Genomic DNA, 22,217 nt, shown 5'->3' on the forward strand with positions numbered 1-22,217 from the left:
TAACAAATTGACTATACTAAACATTTCGAGGAATTAAGGCATCACTCCCCAGCTTACAACAGGAAGAAATAAAGGCAAATAAGTTCATACATTTAAGAGCAACACATACACCTTTCGTTACAATATCAATGGAAAATCTGTTATTTATTTTAAACATCAAAAGATTGTAGTTCATGGTACATACAATTCTCGATACAATCAGTGAAAAAAGTTTAGGAAATATTTTGGTCTCTTTTTTATGCCTAGCAGTTAATTTGCGTATGGAAATGTATCTGTCAATGTCGTGACAACTTAACAGAAATTAAATTTCCCAACTTCATTCAGATACCGTTACAGTTACAATCATAGGTCTTATTAATGATAAATATTCCAACTCGCCGAAGAGAGATTCATAGTATTCAGAATGGCCTCATTTTGTATAATTCTCTTGGAAATAGCAGCTGTGACGTATAAATTTTCATTCAATTTTCCAACACTGCCAAATGTGAATACCTGATTTCGAGAACGAATCCAAGATTCAGGAACTTTTTCATATTCGTCAAAATCATAGCAACACCAACAATGCTTGCCGCAAATTGGTTCTTTACACATCCGGTATCCTGAAACCGCTGTACCTACTATCAGTTTTTCACTTAGTTTATACTGCGAATTAATAGATATCGTTCCATCACAGTACATAACAGACCTATCAAACTTGTAGGTTTTATCACATTTTTCAACAAACAATCCTTGGATTAGTGACCCTCTTCCTGGGTAGATTAAGTAACAGGAACTACACGTGCAATACTCCATGCAGTCGTTAAGGTATGAGTTTATTTTTCTGAACAGGCTTGAGATTTTGGGTTCTAAATGTGAGAAGTCTTCCGCTAGAAAGTCATTTCCTATGTTCAGTGATTGTGCGAATTCCAGTTGTGCAGGGGTTAAATGCATTGCAGGTGCCCAACCCAGAAGGTTCTTAGTTGGCTTAGTACATGTTATATGAGATTCTATCACATCTGGACGAAGTCCATTTGGTAAATCCCAGAACAAGTTTTCTTCGCAGGGATCTTTGGTGTACTTAATGTCAGCCATTATACGCAGAGCTGCAATTCCAGGGGCTGGATAGGCTTCATAAAAATGATGTGTCTTGGCATTCACCTTTCCAAATGTGTATCGAACGCCAGCAATCTTTTCGTTACTTGGAAACACTGGTAAATCGAATTGTCGATATAAGTCATCAGGATCACAAAAGTCCCCGATTCCCTCAAGATATGTTGGTATTGGTGAAGGACACCTAATTGCGGATTTGAGCAGGAATAGTACTTCATTGATAAATCCCGAATCATTCACACTTGAACCAGAAAGTAGTTTGGCGAAACGGTACCACAATAAAAGTACTGCGTGGTACTGAAAAACTGATTCTGGAATCGCTGCAAAATTTGGGTGGTTCCAACAGACAGCCGTGTACACGCGAGGCAATAATGACACAAAACTGTCGGTCGTTATTGTAAATTTCCTTGAGATCATATTTTTTGTTAAAGGCAGCTGCCTGTTAGGAATTCGATAATCAATTGGATCTTTTGAATCATCGAATACACACTTCCCCGTGCACTTCGTGTCGATTTGTCCTTCCATTGGGCCGAGTTCGTTGATTGTATTACTTCTGCACTATACTGTTTTTTTTCTACTTTCAATTACTTTTTAGCAAGCAAACATAAGCTTTCACAGGCGCACTTGTGAAGTACTGTTAAGTATTTACTGTAAGATTAACTGGACGTTGAAAAGAAATCGAAACTATATGTGGATGTGTGTGCCGCGTTTGTCTAGATTAGCTTTGCCCAACAATGCCAATTGACTACTAGCGAGTGTCTATGAGTGACAAACTGAAAAAAAGAGCGGGGAACCACAGTTTACATAGGTATACCTTTACGCATACCAACAACGGGATTCCCCGGACCTGTACTACGGCTCAAATCACGTAATTTAAACACAGGTCAGTTACCGACATGCAACCGTCCAGCAATCGAAAATTAGTTCCGAAACCCTATTTCGTGTTGGAGAGCGCTCTCAAATGAGCAACACGAAAAACGCGAGCGTGTGCGCTCTCCGCTGAATTTCACCCAGCGCATGATATTTGCAACCTAACCTAATATAACCTAACCTAACCTAACCTAAAAATAAGAACTGAGGTTGTCGATTACCGTATACTGTGAAGTATGTATATGGATATCACCGTGGTTATCGATAGATATCAACGGGTAATAAGTAGAAACTAAGTAGAGGAGATAATATCTTACATGAGGAATTAAATAATATTCACGTAAAGTACGGAAGAGAATTGCTATTATGACAGTATATGATAACGAAAAATCACTCGCTGAGGACACAGAAGATCCCGTTGATCGTATGCTTAAAAAAACCGGTTGCATTGAGTTGCACTACAAAGTTCAGGTATATGGTTTACATCTTTTTTAATGTAAGATTCATGTGACACAGAGTTATTTACAAATATATCATATGAATGCATTAAACAGTGAAGCGATCAGAGATTGTAAAGCAAAAACAACAATCGTAATTTTTCACTTCAGGACTGCATAGCAGAGACACAAGATTGGAGAAAATGCCAGGAGCCTGTAAAACAATTTAAAAATTGTATGTCTAATTACGAAAAGAAGAGGCGTGAGAAAAACGTTGCGTAACAAATAGCTATAGACTAAAAGCGCAGTTTCCTTTTCACCTCACATAAACGAACATGTCGACGATTCTGAGGAAATTTAGGTCTATCATCGCTGCAGGTCCTCGAGCACTTCCAGTAAACGGTTGCAAAATGGCTATTATAGTCCGATCTGACATTGCCATGTCCAGAGGAAAAACTGCGTCTCAATGCGCTCATGCTGCATTGGAGTGTTATCGTGAAGCTCTGGCAAACCAAAACAATGAAGCGATGCTCACGATGTGGGAATTGACTGGCCAGCCCAAAATTGTCCTCAGAGTATCAAGCCAAACTGAACTTATGGACTTGGCTCAAAAGGCAAAAACAGACGGTGTTATTACAGCAATCATTAAAGATGCTGGGAGAACGCAGCTGGCTCCGGGAACAGTGTCAGTTCTTGGGCTCGGGCCAGGTCCTAAAGAAGATATAGACCGATTAACTTCTAGCTTGAAATTACTATGATTAAAGTCTTATTTTGTTTAAATTTTGACCGACTCATAGTTTACTTCTAACTCAAACCTAAAAATTTGCCACTGCATGTGTACATGTATACTGCGTTCGCACAGTACAATAAACATGTTAGTACTATTGTTATTAGATATTTGTACGTTTTATTGGAATTTAAAAATTTTTTTTGACATGCATACTCTCATTGTTATGCGAGTCCGTATCACACACATTTGTATGTTTGTAGGGATGTTTTGATCGGTTGGAAGCGTAGTACAACTGCACCATATAAATCTGGATCTGTTTTGAAAACAATTGCAATCGTAACACAGCCACTAAAAAATAACTAGGTACAATATAAACATTTCAAAAGGAAATTATTTCACAACCTCTGCCACTTCATCATCCATTTATTTATCAATTTATTAATAAAAACAGTTTTATCATACGAAGAACCCTTGTGATGGTATTTGTGTTACTATAAATTTCAATTTGAACTTTGTATCGCAAAAAAAGTTACATTTCATGTGAAGTACGCTAACTTGCATAGCTATCGTATGTGGTACGTACAGGTAAAGCAAGAGAATGTAAAGATTGTGCTGCAAACAATTCGTATGAATTTGTTTTAAACTTTTGTATTTTTTTCTGACGTATTCTTGTTCACCCTGCGTTGTAAAGAGAACAATTGTTGAACTGAGTTATTTATACTTGGGTGCTAAGTTATGGTGAAAGGTATGTATATCAAATAACATTGCTAGAATAAATCTAAAAAGTATATGTCTAGAGTTACAAATTTTCATACAACTTATTTTCGAATCATTTAGTACACTTCAATTGCACCTCTCATAGTTTTCGAAAAAAAATAAATAAAAATAATGTGCATAAATGTAGAAACTTCTGTCGGAAGTTTCAATAATCTCTCACATCTAGTCAATTTATATCAATGGCCAAGCAACGTGTCGCAATCATAAGAAAAAAAATGGTACGGCTGACAATTATTTAGTACAAGGCATTGAAATTTGATATAAGATTTTCTTCCAAAGATATTGGATGGTATAAAATTTAACGCAATTTTAAGAAAAGCTTGAAAGAAAGGCTTGAGTTGCTTGAAAGTGAATTCTTCCAAAAATCATGGATTAATTCACTAGTGTAAGAAATTAGGTATAATCAAGATCTTCAACATTTAACCACATATGTGGTTACGTTGATAGGCTTGATGAAAATTTTAGTTCATCTAACGATAACGCAACTGATGATGTTGTGTGTCATGACTGTGAATACGTTACGTATAATAAAAAATTAAACTGCCGAGAGCTGGAAGTAAATATGAAGTGTGTAATAGATAATAATATATATGTATAGGTAGATGTAAATATATCTGGGAATTAAAGTTACGATTGTAGTTAAAATAGGAATATTATTAATTCAACGTTCTAACATCTAATTTATATAATTCACTTGTTACAAGTTTGAGCAACAATGATGAACAACGCACCTTAATAACAGTTTTATAGTGGTTATATGAGAAAAACCGAGTATGACACACACAGTTGAGTTAATTTGGCAGAGTTCTATAACTTCTTTCTTCCTTCTAACCCGAAAAAAAGAACGAGAAAATGATCTGTATGAATTCCATAGAGAAATACATTTTTTGAATGCGTACAATAATGAGTCGCAGTTGCATCACGTGGAAAACCATTTATCTTTTAGAGGGGTTCTCTGCAGTTTCCTGAAAGAACTTCGTTTTTTAACAATTTTTAGGAAATTGTGTTGATAAGCACAGAGTTACTTTAAAAATTGTGAGGTAGTAAAATATTACATAGGTTTGAAATTCTTTGTGGAATATCCCATAACTTCATCAACAATATTCCAGTGTAATTTGATAACTTCATTTGAAAAATACTAATTACTGGGCTTTTTCAGTGCTCATTACAAATTTATATACATACATCAATCAAAGTATGAAAAACGTTATTTCCATTAGAGTAGTTCTTCATAGTTGAAATATTCACATTAATGAAAATAAACACAAAAGAACAGGTAAATTAAAAAATATCCTTAATCAAATATCTTGCCATGCTTCGATACACGATGCTATCAAATTGATAACGTTTTTTCCATTTATCCGAATATTATATCCAGAGTTTCCTTCGGTTGACATTAGATATTAAACTTACTAGCTATGATAAACAGATTTTATAACGGACATACAAATTATTTGACTATTTAAATAGGTAATAAAATTCAATGAGAAACATAACTTGTCAAATGAAATGGTGCGTAATAGGTATTTCAGTCTCAAAGAGTGCACGCCAGAGTATTAGTGTTAGCATAATGTACATTTGCCAGTAATAATTTTCACTCCCGAACAATTTGGCAAATTTCATCACAATATTACATTGTTTTAAAATCTCGTTGATTAATCAATTATTCTCACTCTCTATTTTTCTCACTTTCCTCATATACAATAATGTACTTCTTTTCATAATTTATACCTTTTATTCTTGCCCTCCGATCAATCGATACCGTGTCACTAAGCTAGCACTTTACTAAGCTCAGGAGGTTCGACATAGTTATTTAATACATGTGGTGCTTCATTGAACTCGTCCAACTCGTCGCCATTGTCGGCACCTTGTGCCAGCAGAAAATACTGCTCGCTTCGTGTCGGCCACAACAAATGAGCCATGACACAGTACGCAAAACAGTCCGCTGAATACGTAATACCTGTGAATAAATATTACGTTTAGTCGAATAGTGAAAAATCTTATCATAAAATCATTATTTTATACAAATCATAAGACACAGAATACAGCGAATTTATGCAAGTAGACGAATGATGTTCAAGAAACGGAAAAAAGTTCTTCTCCCTACCAAGCAACAGTTTAAACCTCCATAAAGCGCTAACTTGAAGAGCTATCAGTGCGATGATAGGCAGGTATATAAACCAGACCAAGGAAGATGCTCCAAAGTGTAAAAGGAAATTTAATTTCTGAGTGTTGTGCTCGTAGGTCATGGTATTTCGTAGCTCGTACAAAAACCAAACCATTATCGCACTGCGAAAGAGGAGGATGAACCAGCCTGGCCAAGTCTGGTACTCGTCTATATCCTCGATTATGTCAACTTCCGTCTGAAATAACGTTCTTGCAATGTGAGTATTGACAACACCAAAAAAAATTAGTCCATATCTACTGAAACTTTAGAACTTCCTTACCATGTTCCAAACATAAAGAAGAATATGCACTATTCCATAGCACAACCAGATCGCAAATACCAACGGCTTCCAGGTCAGTTCCATTCTTGTTACAGCCCATCCTTTGGCTAACAAAAGCAGCAACAGCATGAAGGATGTCTGTAAAGTCGATACGACAGAAAAATTTCTTTAATGAGCATACAAAGATTACGAAGTAGTCAAATTTCTTTGTCCCAAATATTGGATGAAAATGGAAGAGACTCGATATAAGTTTTCAATGTAATTCCACAATTTTAGAATCATCGCAGGAATGTCTCGCTGTACTCTTGCATTCAAGATTACATAAGTTTGACGAAAAAATTCCTAAAAATATCCTCACCCTGGACAGTATGTCGAATATGTCGCCGGCAACTTCGAGCTGTTCATACCCAACGCCATCAAGAGCGAACTTGAGGACGTGTATTAGAATGAGACAAATTGCGAGAAATTCCAATAGCAAACTGGCAGTGAAGAGCCTGGTGACGGGATGCCTCTGCATTCTAGCGGCGTAGAGTTGAAACGGTACGAGAATAACATAGCAAAGGAAGAAGAGGAGGTAGAGCTCGACAGTGTTTTGTCTGTCGTAAGAGAACTGGTAAGAGAGAGCGTTGACGCTGCTGCTGTTCGGACTTCCGTTAACCAGCCATATGTCGTACGTGAGCTCGTCCTGTCCTTCGTAATGTTGCCACTTGCAAGTCGTCATGTTTCTGTAACACGCAACAAGGCTGACGTACCAGAACCTTGGATGATCCAGGTCTTGTATGACGTAAGTGAACTGGTGGTCCTTCACCACATTCCATTTCGAATCCTCGTCGGCACAGAGGCGACCGAGGGGGCATGGAACGTGACGCAGGTAGTCCTTGCCCTTGTCGTTACAGTGCCAGTCATAGGAGCTCTGATTTAGAGTATCGAACATAAGAGAACAGGCGAGGTCCTTGTTTCGCACTGTCCTGTTACCGTAGTACTCCAGAAAGTGAGGTCTGTCGAGTACGGCGAGCGTTATAGGATTGGAAAAATTCTTGCTCGACGTCACATTGCCAAATATGTATCCAAATGAATCTTTCTGCCTGTGACGATCCGTCTTTTGAAAGCCAAACTTTATCAGAAAACTGAAGAAGTCTCGCGTGTTGAAGGAGCCTGTTATGTGAGTCGATGTGGCCGGTTGACAATGCGTCAGGAAAAATACCACAATTGTCAGCGCCAGGGTGACGAGTCGTTGGAGCTGCCACTTGATTGGAGACATTTTTGGTATCTGCTTGCGGAATTATCGGTTATACCTAGTTCAGGTTACAATTTGTTTTTTTTTTTCAAAAAAAAAAAGCAGAGAATCTTTCAAGTATATCATGCATCTTATTTCGGTTCTCTTTATTTTATCTTTCACCTCTAATCATTGTTGGCGAACAGCTAAACAGCTGTTAAGTATCGGGTCGATGTACTGAAATTTTTACAATTTTCTTGTTAGTAACAAGATGATCGCTCGTGAAATAACGAATGTGGACTATTATCCGTGGCTTGTTTATGTTCAATTAGATGTACATCTCGTCTCCCTTTGTGTTATCATACACGCACAATGGTACGTTTTTGATAAATTAACATGCGAACTAAGATTGGTCGTTTGCAGAGGATTTAATTCATTCTCTATTCTATCGACATCACGCACTCAACTTATGGCGACCGTGTTTTCTCTTTTTTATCTTATTTTCGCAAGCTACCATCGTTTCACATTCTTCCGTTTGCTTTTTGTTTTATTTAAAAATTTTTTAATTCACTCACTACATGGCTCTCTCGCCTGCGAATGATTTACGTTTCACCCGTTTCACGTTTGACAGATCGTAGTACGAGCCTGCTTCTCACGTTGTTGCATGCTTTCATCGCCCTGACAAGCCTAGACATATACCATCAACGTTGCACGCTGTACACCTCTTTCTTATTGATTTTCACTGGCACAGAGACTTCAACTAGATGCGCTATGGCTAGGCGGGATATTTTCCAGGAATTTACACGTTGATAAAAAGATTGCGCTTGGTTACGCTTACGTCCGTTGCCCTCCTCCAATCCCCTCTCGAGATTGTGGTACGTACGATATTTAGATGTTGGATTCAACTCCCTGGCAGCTCTCCCTCCTTGAGCCGAATGCCCGTTGCTATGACAACTTTCAATTACCGATCCCTCCGGAATGCCCCGTAAGTATTTTCTCTTCAACTGTCGAATTAATGAATAATTACAATCAGTCAGTCTCGCACCTATCCGCCAATGATATTCCTCACTCCCTCTTTCGCTTTCTCAATCACGGAAAATTGTTACCGCTTGCAGGTTCCCCTTTTTTATCCTGAGAGCAAGAGTTTTTTTTTTCTCTCTCTTTCATTTGCGGCGTTTTTTACCGTCAAAACTTTGTTTTGAAAACGACGAAAAACGTACGTCATATAATTATGGAAATATTAGTGATTCGAAATTACTACTTGCCGATAACTAAATCGCATCTCGCAACTATTCGAAACCCGTTCTTACCCACTAATCTCCAATTTTGCAGAGATCTATGGTACGGCGATTACCTTAAATCCTTTCTTATTGACTTTTTCAACCAATCTATTCACGTTGCACACGGAGAGATCAAGAGTGGTAAATATTATAGTGGTATTAATTGAAGGCAACGCTAGCTGTTGGCGGTAGTCAATATAGCGGCTTTTCATACCGACTGAGCAAGATTTATTGGCAAAAAGTGACGCAGCTACTTTACTCTTGCAATTTTGCAGAGTGGATGTTTAGGTGGAGCAGACTCGACGATTCTTTTTTCTACCTCGACTGCTACCTTACCGATCAATTACCGTCCTCCCATGGGGTCAAATTGGCTGGGCGGAAATACCGCTATCCGGTTGTCACGAACTAGCGGGGATGAAAAGTTGCAGCGCGGGCAACCCCGTCGTCGTAAGTCTTCTTCTCCCCCACACATTTCATTTTACCATCGTGATATGGGTAAATATATGCAATTTTACAGCTTAGATAAACTGGGATATCGCAGTATTTTTAATTCTGTAATTTAAGGTCTGTGAGGCGCTGGTAATCTAATTTATAAAAAATTTAAATCGAGTTTTCAAATAAAGCAAAAACGCAATTTGAACTAGTAGAGCCAAAATTCTGCAACTTATTTTAATTCGAGATTAGAAAATTTTCTCTTGTCTTTGGAATTTCGTTTTCCGTCATGTAAGGCTGGTCATTACTTGTTTTCGACCGTTAATTTCGAATACTGATTGTGAGCTTTATTGTCACTGACTAAGTTTACTTTTACTGATAAGTTTACTTTTTTTACACTACGGATCAAATCGTCTGGGTTATTCAGGTCTTTCTATACCAACTCTAAACCTACTCGTCGAATACGTATCCTACATAACGCAATTTAGTGGGAATATATAAATATTCAACATTGAGCTAACTTTTTTTTTAAATTCTTTTCAAACATGCAGCGTAAAGGAACATTTTTATCGGTAGGCTTGTACTCAGCACCGAAAAATCTGTACGTAACAATTATCAATCTAATTCACGAGGGTGAAAATCAATAATTGGCGTAAAACTACAAATTCAGATGCAGCGTTGAAGCGCGGCTGAGGACAGCCGGAGAGTTTTAAAACTTGGACTAAAAGGTTGTATGTATGAAAAGAGATACGAGGAAGTTTGTCAGCCGCAGGCTATTGTAGTCCTGCAAATATTTGCAAAAATCCCCGTGTCAAATTCGTACGTTGTACACATATAACATATGTATCTATCTATACGCTGGTATAAGATAGACGTCAAAAAAATTGTCACGCAATGCACGCCTTGGGCGACAGTAACTCGATTTTGCTTTAGGACGCACGTATTGCTTCGGGCACCGAATCGCTGAACGAAGGTACGGGTGAATGACGCTTCGTGTCGGTCCCTTCACCGACACTCGCGGTATGAATCTCTGACGGAGTTACATGAATGGCTAGAGATATTCCGTAATGATTACGTACACGTCACGACGTGTCGGACAGAGTTGGATAAATTTATGCACTTTTTTTTGTCACATAGTTTATACTCTCGTTCTCACTCATTTTTCAAGCAAAAAATGAACAAGATCGAAGTCACGACGGGGAAGGAAATTGATAATCACGGTATAAAATATACGGTGTTATCGTGGGATTAGCTGTACACATAAATAAAGATTGAGTAAACAAATTCCTAATTACGTAGCCCCGGCTTTGGTGCGCATATTCCTGCTACGCGACTTCTCGAAATGTCAACAATCTCGCTGGAATAAATTGACTTTTATAAAACGAGTACGAGGAAGGAAATGGGGTAAAAAAAATATAAATATACGTACGTATGTGTGTATGTATATAAACGTGAAATTGCGAGAGAAAATTTTTTTTTTTTAACCTGAATGAAAACCGTGCAAGATTGTAGAAGAAAAATCAAATCAAATCAGCGTATTATACACATTCGAGAGGGGGATAAAAACGTTTCACAAGCTCGTGAATTTCGCGAGTGAAGAAGTTTTTCTTTTCCAACTCTTTCACGCCATATCCACGACTGTATCTTTCTGTACACGTGGTACATACATATACAGCCTTATGCCGGAGTAATTAGTTTTTTAAGTTAGGTGTTTTTTTTTTTTTATTTGTTGTTTCAAATAATTAAGTATAAAATATAATGCCGTTGCGCAAACGATCCTGCATACACCGGATCAAGGAGAGCGTATATGCTACCATATGTCCACGTTTATTTATGCCCGTGCGATCTCTTCCCGTTCATTGTCAGCTACTTCAAATCTTACAGCAGGCTATACAAAGGTTTGTTTCAAGCACACAGTCCTTCCCACGACTCCGCGTATATAAGTTGGACCGCCACTGAACTCCCATAAAGCACACTTCTTCTCGAACGGTCTTTATTGAGCTGCATAGCTCTGTTGTCCCCATTTTTATTATTCAACTCTTACAAAACAAAGCACGACAAATGATTCGCTGATACACGTAGGTATGTGTGATAGATACATCGTGACGACTGCGTGATTCGTTGATACGCAAAACTTTCAAAATCATTTCACAGTATTAAATTTAGGAGGGTCTACTTTACATTTCTTTTTTTTGTCATTAATGGACCAGGTGACACTGCATAGAAAAACGAGTCTTCCTTTCGCTGAAATCATAAAAATTTTGCAAACAAATTTGATATTTACAATTTTACAATCTTGTAGTATAATACCTTACTTGAAATATATTATTACATATTTCGAAACTGGCTACGCTGTAGCGTTCGATGAGATGGAACTGATTGCGAATGAAAAAATACATCGAATCGACCGAAACTTTGTACCATTACGTGCGATTTTTCTTTTCAACGTTAAGCTGATTTGAGGATCAAAAATGTGGAAAATCCTTGTGCGGGGATTTATTACGCTGAAGAGGGATTAATTCCTCGTTCACAATTTACGTCAATTCGTTTCGCAAAACCAATTGCGTCCTAGCGAGATACGTGGTAAATACAAAACGTACGGTGTTTTGCGGAATCGAAAGCTTGTTTTAGCAAACAAAAAAAAAAAAAAAAAGATACAAAAAAGGAAAAAAGAGAAAGATACTCGAAATGGAAAGTAGAATTATAATAAAAAATGAAGAAAAATATTCGAATCAATCAATAAGATCAGCAGAAATTCATTGACAAATCAACAGATTTGACTGGTCTTTGGCTAATGTTATTGTCAAAACTTTGTAGCCGTAAAATTAAGACTCTTTTCACTCTCGGCTCTCGCGCGAAGAAATATCATCCGTTCAACCTATAAATACCGTAATTTATGCATGAGAAATATTCGTGGTTGCACTGTTATAAGCCAAGCCGAGAATGAACAAGTAGCGGGGCAGGTGGTGTCGGATTTAATTATTGACCGTTTCCTCAGAAACCGCCCCAAACCCTAGCTCGAAACTCTAAGCTTGAATCTCAAGATCTCCTTTGACACTGTAGCGAAACCAGATTTCTCGTTTTAAACCTCGACTCGTTTCGCATTCCGCCTCCCCCAACCCGCTTTTCACCTTTTCGTGTACGTCTGTACAGGGTAAGTCTTCCTTTTCACCTCCCATCCAGTATACATACCAACCAACCCACTTCCATTTTGTATCTCTCCTTTTATTCGCCGTCCCAGCCACTTTTAAACTTTGACCGACAATCACTGAGACTAAAATCGTACGCTTGAAACGCGAAATGTTTGGGTTTTCTTCTATTTTTTTATTTTCACGTCGTTTAATTTACAACGTCTAACAAATTCCACGTTTAAATTTCACCCTCGGGGAAGCCGGAGGGATAAAATGCTCAACTGTATTTGTTGAGAAAAAAAGTAAATTAACTTTCAAAAAGTTTTGAGACACCGGTATATACAATAAGTTGACTTTGACAGACAAGGAAGATATAGATTTAGTCGGAAACGGGTTGTAATTATTTTTAAAACACTCAATTTCCTTCATCAAGCAAAAAAAAAAAAAAACTCGGCAGCATGATAATGAACAAAGGCTCAGGCTTATTGTTAGTGAAACTCATTCCAACCTGTGGATCTAGAGGAACTGATCGTACACGCAGAAAAATGGAGCAGTTGACAAGATATTTCGTAAAATATACTCACAATCAGACGTGAAAAAATTCTAAGATGCCGATGATTAGCCTGATTTTAGTTATAGCGTTCATAAAATATTTTTCTGCAAAGATGTTCGAATTTTGGTAAAAAAAATTCGAAAATGTGCGTACGGAAAAAATCACTTTTCTCACGATCAATTTAATATGCACAAAACATTTGCATGAAATTTTCCCGATTATATATACGCATATTTATTTAACAGCCCGTGCAGATTTCCGCTCGTTCTGCTCTTACGCGTTTATCCTTGGATAATACAATTAAGAATATAAGTCGAGCGTGAAGTGGTGGGAGTCAAGCGGTTATATCGCAATTGGTACAGGTATTACATCTGGGATACCGAGAAATTATTCACTTCACATGATGCGATACTCGTGTGTATAACAACTTGTTGTGAAATTAACCGGCATAATACACACAGCGCAAGTTACTCGGTCTGTTAGGCGCCTCTGCAGCCCTCCTCTATTCTCACGTGCTCGAAATATTCCCGCGATGCTAAAAATGGCGCGGGCGGGAGAAGATCCTGCTCTTTCACAGGTGTATAAAAACTCGGCACATTGCCATCCTCGTTGTATACTCGCGGCTCTCCGACAGAGTTTGCGTTTATCACTTAGGTGCCTTATACCTCGCGTGTATCGTGATCGTCACCCGACAATCTTTCGTTCTTTATATCCGTCACAATTCTCCATTTTTTCGATACAGTGTTCGGAAATGATGCAGGAAAAATTCGCACCGTATAAATTTGAACGTCGATAAAGAAAACCTAGTTTCTGATTAACCGAGTTTTGCAACTGTGTTTCTGTTTCGCAAGTACCGTGTGTTACATGTGTTTAGTGAATGTTGTACACTACCGATTCTCTCGGCACTCATTTGACATAATCAAGTTAAAATATTTATCAGGTCAACCTCACCATGTCGAGCTCTTTCACGAAGTTTCATCCGATTTTTGTACGATGTGACGGGTCTTCTATATAAATTTTAGCTAGCGATATTTCACTTTATCACGATATTGTGCAATTTGTAATACGTATAACCCTGATTTTTGTTCTTCGATCTCTGCAGTTACATTATTATGTTGATAATTCAAAAATAGTAATTTATAATTGAAACAGGACATAGACAGGGCTGCTTCTGGATACAGATTCCATTACCGACATTTCACTTTCATTTAGCCAAGACACAAACCTTTTTCTAGAATGTTGGTGTTAACCAGTTTTGCGTAGATTTACCGTGCCGGTTCTGTTACATACAGATTCCGTTACCGACACTTCACTTACAATTAGCCAAGATGCAAACCGGAATCTGTATGCAGAACCGATACGGTATATTTACTCGAAACTGTTTTAGAGCATAAGCTTCTAGGAAAAATAAAGAAAAGAAAAGGAAAGTTACACATGTGGGCGATTCATATTAGCGGCAGAGGTACAGAATTAAAGGGGAATTAATTGTTTCAGGGATTTCTAGGTCTGTTAGCATCAGTACTGGTTTGTCCCGGCGTTCATCCCATGGAATCAATCGTTCCGGAACGCGACCTGACGCCGAGGAATTTTAACCCGCACCCCTACGTGTCGGCAGCGATGGGAACGGCCATTCTCTCTAATTTCGATCACCCTTACGCGGCTGTCGCGTCAAAGCGTTCAGGACACGTTCGAAACCGTTCGAAAACTCGGGACAGCGACCGTGTCGCTTCGATTACCAGCCTAGCCAATTTCGCTCGTGATTTCCTCGGGCTTATCAATGGGAAAAAACGGCAACCGGTAATTAATGGCATTTACAATTTGTACAAATTTCCTATTCCACTAATTTTAACGTAGAGGTAAATAAAAAATTAGAGACCTACCGATGATGAGTAAATATGTACTTCATTTTCATTTAATATACTGATATAACTATTCATGAATGTGAGAATAAATTAAATTGTGAATATCGAAGATAACGATTCGTCGAAATATTTCATATCGGTCACTTTATTGTAGAATTGAACGATGAATGTCCGTGAGATTAGGTGTGATTCTAATCATTCTATTTCCGTTTCGTCAGGTTATTTCAGACTATCCGTACAATGGCGCCTTCAAGTTTCCGTTGGAGATAAACGAGCGGCACGCGGCCGAAAGTGTGGGTGGATACGGAATCATCGGGAGTGCCGTACAGGGTAATCAGAACGGAGGCGAAATTGGTGTGGAGAAACTCGCCATTGGATATTACAGAGATGAAGACGGAGATGGAACGAGGAGGAAACTGCCAACTGTCAAGGATGCCGGGCTATTCCTGCAGGGGAAGCTGCTTTTCGAGGAGAAGCTTAATTTCGCAAGCGTTCAACAATCTCCCTTTAACGAAGAATCCGCGGCCCTTCGGGATACAAACGACAACCTTAGCCGAGGGTAATTAATAAGGAGACGTATACGCGGAGATCCTTTTGTTTAAAATTTATCGACGGCGTTTAATTTCGCGCGAGGCGGTTTGGTAACAGTACTAAGATACATATACCTGTACCGTATATACCTTGTACACCGCGTTTCATTATGTCTCCGCGAAGAGCATAAAAGCGAAGATTATTCTAGTTAAACGCGGAGTCAGCTGGACGATCTAACCGTCTATTAAAAATTTAACATCGTTTTCGATCCGCTGTGTATTAGGGGGGAAAGCATAAAAAGACTCGGCACAGCGTTCTCGAGAATGAGGTAAGCGTCGGCCGGGTTCGATATATCGTTATACGAATGTCACTTTCAAAAATAACTATATACCTATACAGCGTCGTAAGGAAACGCCGAGGGGATGATATCGGAGGGAACATGAGTGAGAGGCTTACGGAAAACCCGGGGAGAATATGAATTGGTAAATGCAATGTGGGAATTGGTCGGGACAGTTTTTGGGGTGTCTGCAGAATAAACCCAGCCATTGCGTTACACCCCGCGATACCTCGAACCGACACGGACGGAAATAGGGTAATACTAAAACTGTATTCACGCGGATCGGAAGATCCTCCCAAGCAGACGGTTGCAGATTTATAAAAGAAACTAAAAGCTCCTTGTGCCAAAACTGTTAAGTGTAGTAATTATACGCTCTCGCGGAATTTTTTCTAGAGCTTGTTGTGACCTTGACAACTCTTGAACATAACTTTCCTCTATCTGTCAAGGTTCAGTCAGCGTTCAGATTTGTCTTACAAATGTCGATACATCTTCAAGATTCTTGATTCGGTTGTAACGAAATAAAGCCTAAAATCTGGCCTGACGTTGTAGCATTCACAGAAAAAAAAGAAGAAAAAATCAATATCAGTTTGGTGGTTCTGGCGTTATGAGGGAACATACGTAGAGACAGACAGAGAGACGTTTAGTTTTATAGGTATGTAGAGATAAAGAACACGATCGCCGTCTGCCGTTATTCTTTCCTGTCGTTTTATTCATCTGTAATACTCATTTCTCTGGGTAGCAGTTTTTTTTTCATACTTACAGTCGGTATAAGATAACCTCTTCAAAAATTTTCATTGCCAATACAGAGAATATTCGATTGGTATATTATCCGAATAAAACAGAAGAGAAAAAGGGGCGCGAGGAAAAGAGGAAAAAAAGACAATATCTTTTCTCGTTTCGTTCTAGATTGTACGTGACAAGTGACGAAGAGGATCACTTCCAGCCGGGTGCACCGCGGGCTTCGTCCGATACGTCCGACGTCTCCGATTTAAGGCTCGTTTCATTGACGAGGTACGACGTCGTCAACCCGACGTGCTGCAGCGGCAGCCGCCAAGTTTCTCTGACGGGTTACCTCGGCCACGAAGGCTGGTCGGTTGATCAGCTCCAGCCTCTTTACGGAATCAACACTCATCCTCGGCCGGATTATTTCCTTACCTCGGATCCAGATTATCGGCATCATTCACATCGCTTCGACGAAAATCAACTTTTTCTTACCGCTGTACCCAGTCCGCGTTATTCCTCGTATTTTCCCTTTCATACTCCGTCACGTGGTAATAATCGAGTGATGTGATTTGTGTAGATTCACCGCGTGATAAATATTGTCCAATTTTGAAGTGGAAAATGTTGACGGAAATTGGATATACTTATAATAAGTATATCCTAGCTGTCGAATAAAATTTCATTGGAATTCTTATTCCTCGTATAATATGCAACGGAGGATTGAAATTTTACTCGGATCAAGGATCACGTTGGAATCGTACGTTCAGTCAAGTATTTCCTTTAAACACAGCGATTTATGAATTTCTATGTACAAACGATACCCAATTTCCAATACTGATCAGTGATATGTAGCTTTACAACATGAACTCGAGTATTCCTGTACAGAGACTACCAGTTAACTCACAAGTTACGCCGATCCTCTCGATTAAACATGTCGTAACATTATAGATCAGCTTTGTTTTTGTCTCGCTCGAACCGCGGGTTCTCCACAAATTGTAACTAAAGTATGAAATAACTGGTATACGAGTATACCGGTTTATTCGCAATTTGAAAATTAGGAGATAACTTTCACGCTGCGAGGTAGTCAAACTCGACGTTTTCAGCAAACTCTATTACGCCGCGTTATACGTACGTACAAGGGTGAATGTGCAGGGAGCACGAGTATGCGGAAAGAGAATGAGCGAGGGATGAGGATGAGGGCGAGAGTGCGAGGTGGTGGGTCGACTGTTCAACTCGAACCGTATTTAATCCACATATTTCGAAATAATTAATATGATGAAAGTTTCGAGGATGGTGGAACCGCCTGCAGCTCCGCACGGTTCCTATCTGCCTACCAACCTGTCCTCCTTACGCTCCAGCTATGTGTTGATTATGAAATATTCATAAGGTTGCCCTGGGGTGCAGTAATACGGCTCGAATGATCCGTTTAATTCAGGGGTAAACGCGGTTCAGTGTCCGACCCGCACTGTCTTGGCTCACTTATTCGTGTTACATACAAGTTGGTCTCCGATATGCGCTCCCAAGTCCATTAGGACTAGGTATGATCATGATTTTTCAAACGTTATTAGGTATAATGAGCCTGGAGTTTCGAGGCAGCCGCGTCGCGGGTCCATTGGCTGGAGTCTTGTGACGTCGCCGAGTTACGGCGGGAAATATTGTGCGAATATATTTCAACCTGCGGCTCCTTTATATTCGAGGGTAAAATCGGCGAGGGTGGGATTTTTTATCCGCAATCGGTAACCCGAGACCTGAATATCGCGAAAAAAAAAACGAAAGAATGAAGAAAAAAAAAGGGAAAATAAAGAAAACTAAGAAGGTGAAGAAAAATGGGAAAATTTTTTTCCCCCGCAATGCAGGCAACGACCCAGTTTCATCCGCCAATGCCGCCCGCTTTTCGTCACCCTAACCGGTATATATAATAGCCGAAGCTTAGAGGACCTCACGATAAAGAGTGATCCGTCAGTCCCTAACTGCAGCGATCAGGTTCTGCCACGGCATGGCACCTGTCCCACTCGGGGTTAATTAATTGAGTCCGACGCCGTCACGGCTGGAGGGAGAGAAAGAGGGAGAGGGATAGAGAGAGTGAGAGAGAGAGAGAGAGAGAGAGAGAGAGAGAGAGGTGATACTGAGGACGTTTGACGCGGTGTGGTTAAATTGCGTTTACATCACGAGGTGCATCCCCGTTCTGCGTGTATCTATAATGCACGTATATACGCACGGCACGTTTGTAACAGGGTTCGAATTTTGTTATCGCGGCAACGTGCGCTTCTAACCTGAATCACGAATAATTGGATACGCTCTGTGCGCCCGCGGATGGCGCCGGTGCCTAATTTCAGGTTACCCGACTCTCACGGAATACCTGTAACGTCCATCTTGTTTTATACGTTCGAATGGTTCGAATTCAGCATTCGATTATCCCCGTTTAACACCGGACACGCTGACAGTGAGTTGTAGCTATTACGGGAAATTTTTTTCATCGGACTCCGGAGCACGCCGTTGATACACACGGCTGTGTGTTGCAGAGATTTTTTCAACTCTTTTTTTCTCTCTCTTTCCGCCCAACCTGATACACAACTTTTTCATCCGCCTCGTACAGGAAAAATCGAATAATATTTTCTCTTAACAGTTTATCGAAGCGAAGTCAGAATAAGCAACAGCGAGTATACAAATGGGGTGAGATAGAGGAGACCGGGGCAAAGTAATCGTCTGAAAACATCTGCAGCATCTTGATCAAATGGAATGGTTTTACAACCATTTTTCACAACGTGTTTTTATCCAGTTTAGAATAAATTACGATCCGAGTGATACTGATTTACATTTCAATACCGCTTATGTAATGGCAATAGACTTTTCAAAAAGCTTTATCACTGTAACCTGATCTTCTTTTGTATTTTTTGCAAATTCAATTAGTGCAATCTACGGCGTGAAATCTTTAGGAGAATTTCTCGCGTACCGTAATCGTTACTTTTTTTCTGGTATTCTGATCTCTCTTTATTTTCTTTTGCAATCAACGGTTTTTAGTTCAACGCAAGGAGCAGGTCGATAATTTCAATGGAAAGATATAGAAGATTCTACACCTGCGAGGGAAGTTGTGGCGTTCAATTCGTGTTCCTCGTATTTTAAAGCGAGTTATATCGCGAAGGTTGTCGAAAAAATTCTGTGCGCGTGCGTGTGTGTGTGTATCGGGACAGAGTAGTCGAGATATCGGATACCGATAATTAAGTTCACACTCTATACGCCGGAAGTCAATTCCTGCACGTGGTATATACGTAGAAAGTTAGATGTATAAATGGAATTCTTCTCCTTCCTCATCTTTCCCTTGCTCTTTTAATTCTCGGAAAAGTTTTATAGCGTGAAGTATATCGAAATAGTTAACAGACAGTCTCAATAAAGGTGCAGCACTTAAGTAGCTGCATTGCAGGATCGCGTATCACCCGAGTATCGAGAATTCGTGGCAATTTTTGAAATCACAATATCATATTACCAACGAGCTACTACTAACTACAATAGTTACCGCTATTTCCATTTCCTCTGCGCTTACTTTATCGTTTTAACAGTGTCACTAACAAGGTACAAGTTGCGTCAAAGTATAATTTATATACATGGTATACACTTTAATTTCGTTCAGGGGTATAATAAAGTAGGCAAAGGATCGAAGAAGGGCGGAAATAGGTACATTAAACAGAAAACTTTATATCTCATTTTCGTGTTTTGTAATATTTCTATTTCGTATCATTAATATCGTGTGCGTTTCACGGTGCACGCGAGATTTGTGGCTATATGCATAGCTATACATATAAATTCCATTTTAGGTAAGTTATACTTTTCTTTACTATTGTTATCGAACCGATAGGTTTTGGCAGACGTCTGCTCCGGTTCACGATGATGACCAACTGTTTTATCAGGGCAAGTGGAAAATGTGTCCAATACCCCAATACCTACTTTCCTACGACGCTTATAGAGCGGCAGCTGCAGGAGCTCAAACTCGGCTGGAGCGAGGCGAAACCCCACCGAAGTGGAGAACAACTCGAAGCTGTGAAAGAAGAACAAAAATAAAACGGGATCACAGTCATAACAATCTATATTACAATTTTCACTTATTACATGTATCTTGTAGTGAAAAAAGGGAGAAAATCGTTGTGCAAGTATTTTTGTAATTGAAATTTACATTAAAATTTGCAGATTATTATCGAAGCCGTAATAAAGCTGCGGCTGTTTTCAGTCTTCAGATAAACATATACTGGTGCACTTATTGGGATTTTCACTTTGCAGTGCGTTATCTGGCGAAAAAAAAAGAAAATAATGAAACCCGGCTGATAGCTGACCGTTGACCGTGTTTTTTCACGTGCGGATGGTTGAACAGGTATATTATTGATTACGTTTCATTAATGTATATGACTTGAGTATAACTTTAAACGACAAAAATTACGATTTGTCCCCATTGAAATTAAAAACTTGGGTTACGTGGTGAAAAAATGGCGCTGACAACCAGGCTCTGACGTCATGAGGACACTTTCCGATAGAACCAAGCAAAACACTGGAGAGGGACAAAATTGCTTTATTAAATAAACACCAGATTGAGACATGGGGATGAAGAAATATATGTGGAAAACTTTGAAGGGTGCACGCAGAAGTGCGACTACAGAGTTGCGTATGTATATGTGTGTTTGCATACGTGAATTTTTTAAACCTTGCTCGTTGAAAATTCTCATGGACTCTTTTTCCCCGCACTTATCAACCTGCTCTGTATCATATACGTAAACATATATTTCTGGAACATTTCCCCCAACTCCGAACAGGCGACATGTGCATACCGGTGTGTGTGTGTATACACCACACATGTAAATATATACGTGGTATTTTACTCTCGGGAGGGCGATACGACAGACGTTAACCTTAGACCTCCATTTCTCTCTCTCTCTCTCTCTCTCTCTCACTTAGCTTGTGTACAGTGATGCCCTTTTTCCGTAGCACACGTGACATACAGACGGCGTTAGACTTGTGTGCTACAGCTTATACACGTGCTGTTCGCACAAGTATGAAAAGAAAAACTGCACTAGTATTTTAAGCTCGCAATCATCTGGGAAGTATTCTTCGTTGTATCGTGATATCGGAGTAAAAAAAAAAAAAAAATTCTAAACGATTTTCAAGCAATCCGATGCATTTGTAGATGCTCAGACAATTCGATGAAACGATATTCGTTGGCTTGGAGAAATGTAAGTTTCTCGCATGCCGGGATTTGGTTATCGTGAAGGTATAAATTCTTTGGAATGAATTTGAAATCGACGCGATCGATCGGTGTATCATGTATATGGTGCAGTAAGTGGCCTAAAGATGGGACGAGACGCATTCACTCCGGCAAGTATATGCAGGGTATAAGAAACTCCGATCCTTCTATACCTGGTGTACAGGTATGCGTATTCACATGCATATAAGAGTAAATGTGTATCTATCTAGTTCCATTCGTGAGTTATAATACATACCTATAAGTTATCCATTTGAAAGCCGTCCAAGTATACCAACTTTTTTTTACTTCGTTTCTTTCGTTTTTTATCCAGCCCACTTTGTACCTTATACATCAAACACCGACGTCAGCATCGCCAGCAGCTGTAATTCTCAAATGTACATTCGTAGGAGGTAGAAAAGGAGAGAGAGAGAGAGATACTTTTACTACGTATAGGACTTATAGATGATCTGTAAGGCGTGCATAATATACACAGAGGAGACAGAAAAGTAGTGCATGCGATACATCGTGGTACCAGAGTAAGTTGGAAAGAATATCGAGGAAATAAAACTAAAGAGGGT

At 39.3% G+C, this 22,217-nt stretch overlaps 5 protein-coding genes across 8 annotated transcripts; 3 read left to right on the plus strand and 2 right to left on the minus strand.

The window, feature by feature from the left end:
* Positions 1-77: 77 nt before the first annotated feature.
* On the minus strand, positions 78-1,863 carry LOC124182799. The gene has a single exon (XM_046570512.1). It carries the CDS (start codon positions 1,612-1,614, stop codon positions 355-357), a length of 1,260 nt encoding a protein of 419 aa, XP_046426468.1. The 5' UTR covers positions 1,615-1,863; the 3' UTR covers positions 78-354.
* Positions 1,864-1,951: 88 nt separating this feature from the next.
* On the plus strand, positions 1,952-2,706 carry LOC124182806 (cytochrome c oxidase assembly factor 4 homolog, mitochondrial). The gene is made up of 2 exons (XM_046570524.1): positions 1,952-2,430; positions 2,568-2,706. Exons 1-2 carry the CDS (start codon positions 2,326-2,328, stop codon positions 2,676-2,678), a joined length of 216 nt encoding a protein of 71 aa, XP_046426480.1. The 5' UTR covers positions 1,952-2,325; the 3' UTR covers positions 2,679-2,706.
* A 25-nt stretch (positions 2,707-2,731) lies between these two features.
* Positions 2,732-3,289, plus strand: LOC124182805 (peptidyl-tRNA hydrolase 2, mitochondrial). Its single transcript, XM_046570523.1, has one exon. It carries the CDS (start codon positions 2,732-2,734, stop codon positions 3,152-3,154), a length of 423 nt encoding a protein of 140 aa, XP_046426479.1. The 3' UTR covers positions 3,155-3,289.
* Positions 3,290-3,748: 459 nt separating this feature from the next.
* Positions 3,749-8,576, minus strand: LOC124182798 (transmembrane protein 145). Its single transcript, XM_046570511.1, has 4 exons — positions 6,709-8,576; positions 6,351-6,488; positions 6,011-6,266; positions 3,749-5,863 (listed from the first exon to the last, which is right to left on the minus strand). Exons 1-4 carry the CDS (start codon positions 7,609-7,611, stop codon positions 5,673-5,675), a joined length of 1,488 nt encoding a protein of 495 aa, XP_046426467.1. The 5' UTR covers positions 7,612-8,576; the 3' UTR covers positions 3,749-5,672.
* A 349-nt stretch (positions 8,577-8,925) lies between these two features.
* Positions 8,926-17,357, plus strand: LOC124182800. Of its 4 annotated transcripts, XM_046570514.1 has the most exons (5): positions 8,926-8,987; positions 9,122-9,293; positions 14,457-14,759; positions 15,043-15,383; positions 16,599-17,357. In XM_046570514.1, exons 2-5 carry the CDS (start codon positions 9,261-9,263, stop codon positions 16,981-16,983), a joined length of 1,062 nt encoding a protein of 353 aa, XP_046426470.1. In that variant the 5' UTR covers positions 8,926-8,987; positions 9,122-9,260; the 3' UTR covers positions 16,984-17,357. The 4 variants fall into 4 exon arrangements, with proteins under 4 accessions (XP_046426470.1, XP_046426471.1, XP_046426469.1 ...); XM_046570515.1 differs by lacking the exons at positions 8,926-8,987; positions 9,122-9,293 and adding an exon at positions 13,592-13,964; XM_046570513.1 differs by lacking the exons at positions 8,926-8,987; positions 9,122-9,293 and adding an exon at positions 13,592-13,950.
* The last annotated feature ends 4,860 nt before the right edge of the window (positions 17,358-22,217 follow it).

This window comes from Neodiprion fabricii, chromosome 5, assembly GCF_021155785.1.
Source record: "Neodiprion fabricii isolate iyNeoFabr1 chromosome 5, iyNeoFabr1.1, whole genome shotgun sequence".
Taxonomy (NCBI): domain Eukaryota; kingdom Metazoa; phylum Arthropoda; class Insecta; order Hymenoptera; family Diprionidae; genus Neodiprion; species Neodiprion fabricii.

Bases quoted from the DNA above. Each gene is read 5' to 3' on its own strand.
- LOC124182799 (XM_046570512.1), bottom strand. From the start codon at position 1,614: ATGGAAGGACAAATCGACACGAAGTGCACGGGGAAGTGTGTATTCGAT.
- LOC124182806 (XM_046570524.1), top strand. From the start codon at position 2,326: ATGACAGTATATGATAACGAAAAATCACTCGCTGAGGACACAGAAGAT. The intron at 2,431-2,567 runs GTATATGGTTTA...TTTTCACTTCAG, and splicing joins AGTTGCACTACAAAGTTCAG to GACTGCATAGCAGAGACACA.
- LOC124182805 (XM_046570523.1), top strand. From the start codon at position 2,732: ATGTCGACGATTCTGAGGAAATTTAGGTCTATCATCGCTGCAGGTCCT.
- LOC124182798 (XM_046570511.1), bottom strand. From the start codon at position 7,611: ATGTCTCCAATCAAGTGGCAGCTCCAACGACTCGTCACCCTGGCGCTG. The intron at 6,489-6,708 runs GTGAGGATATTT...TCGACTTTACAG, and splicing joins TATTCGACATACTGTCCAGG to ACATCCTTCATGCTGTTGCT. The intron at 6,267-6,350 runs GTAAGGAAGTTC...ACGTTATTTCAG, and splicing joins TTCTTTATGTTTGGAACATG to ACGGAAGTTGACATAATCGA.
- LOC124182800 (XM_046570513.1), top strand. From the start codon at position 13,915: ATGTCGAGCTCTTTCACGAAGTTTCATCCGATTTTT. The intron at 13,951-14,456 runs GTACGATGTGAC...TAATTGTTTCAG, and splicing joins CGAAGTTTCATCCGATTTTT to GGATTTCTAGGTCTGTTAGC. The intron at 15,384-16,598 runs GTAATTAATAAG...GTTTCGTTCTAG, and splicing joins AACGACAACCTTAGCCGAGG to ATTGTACGTGACAAGTGACG.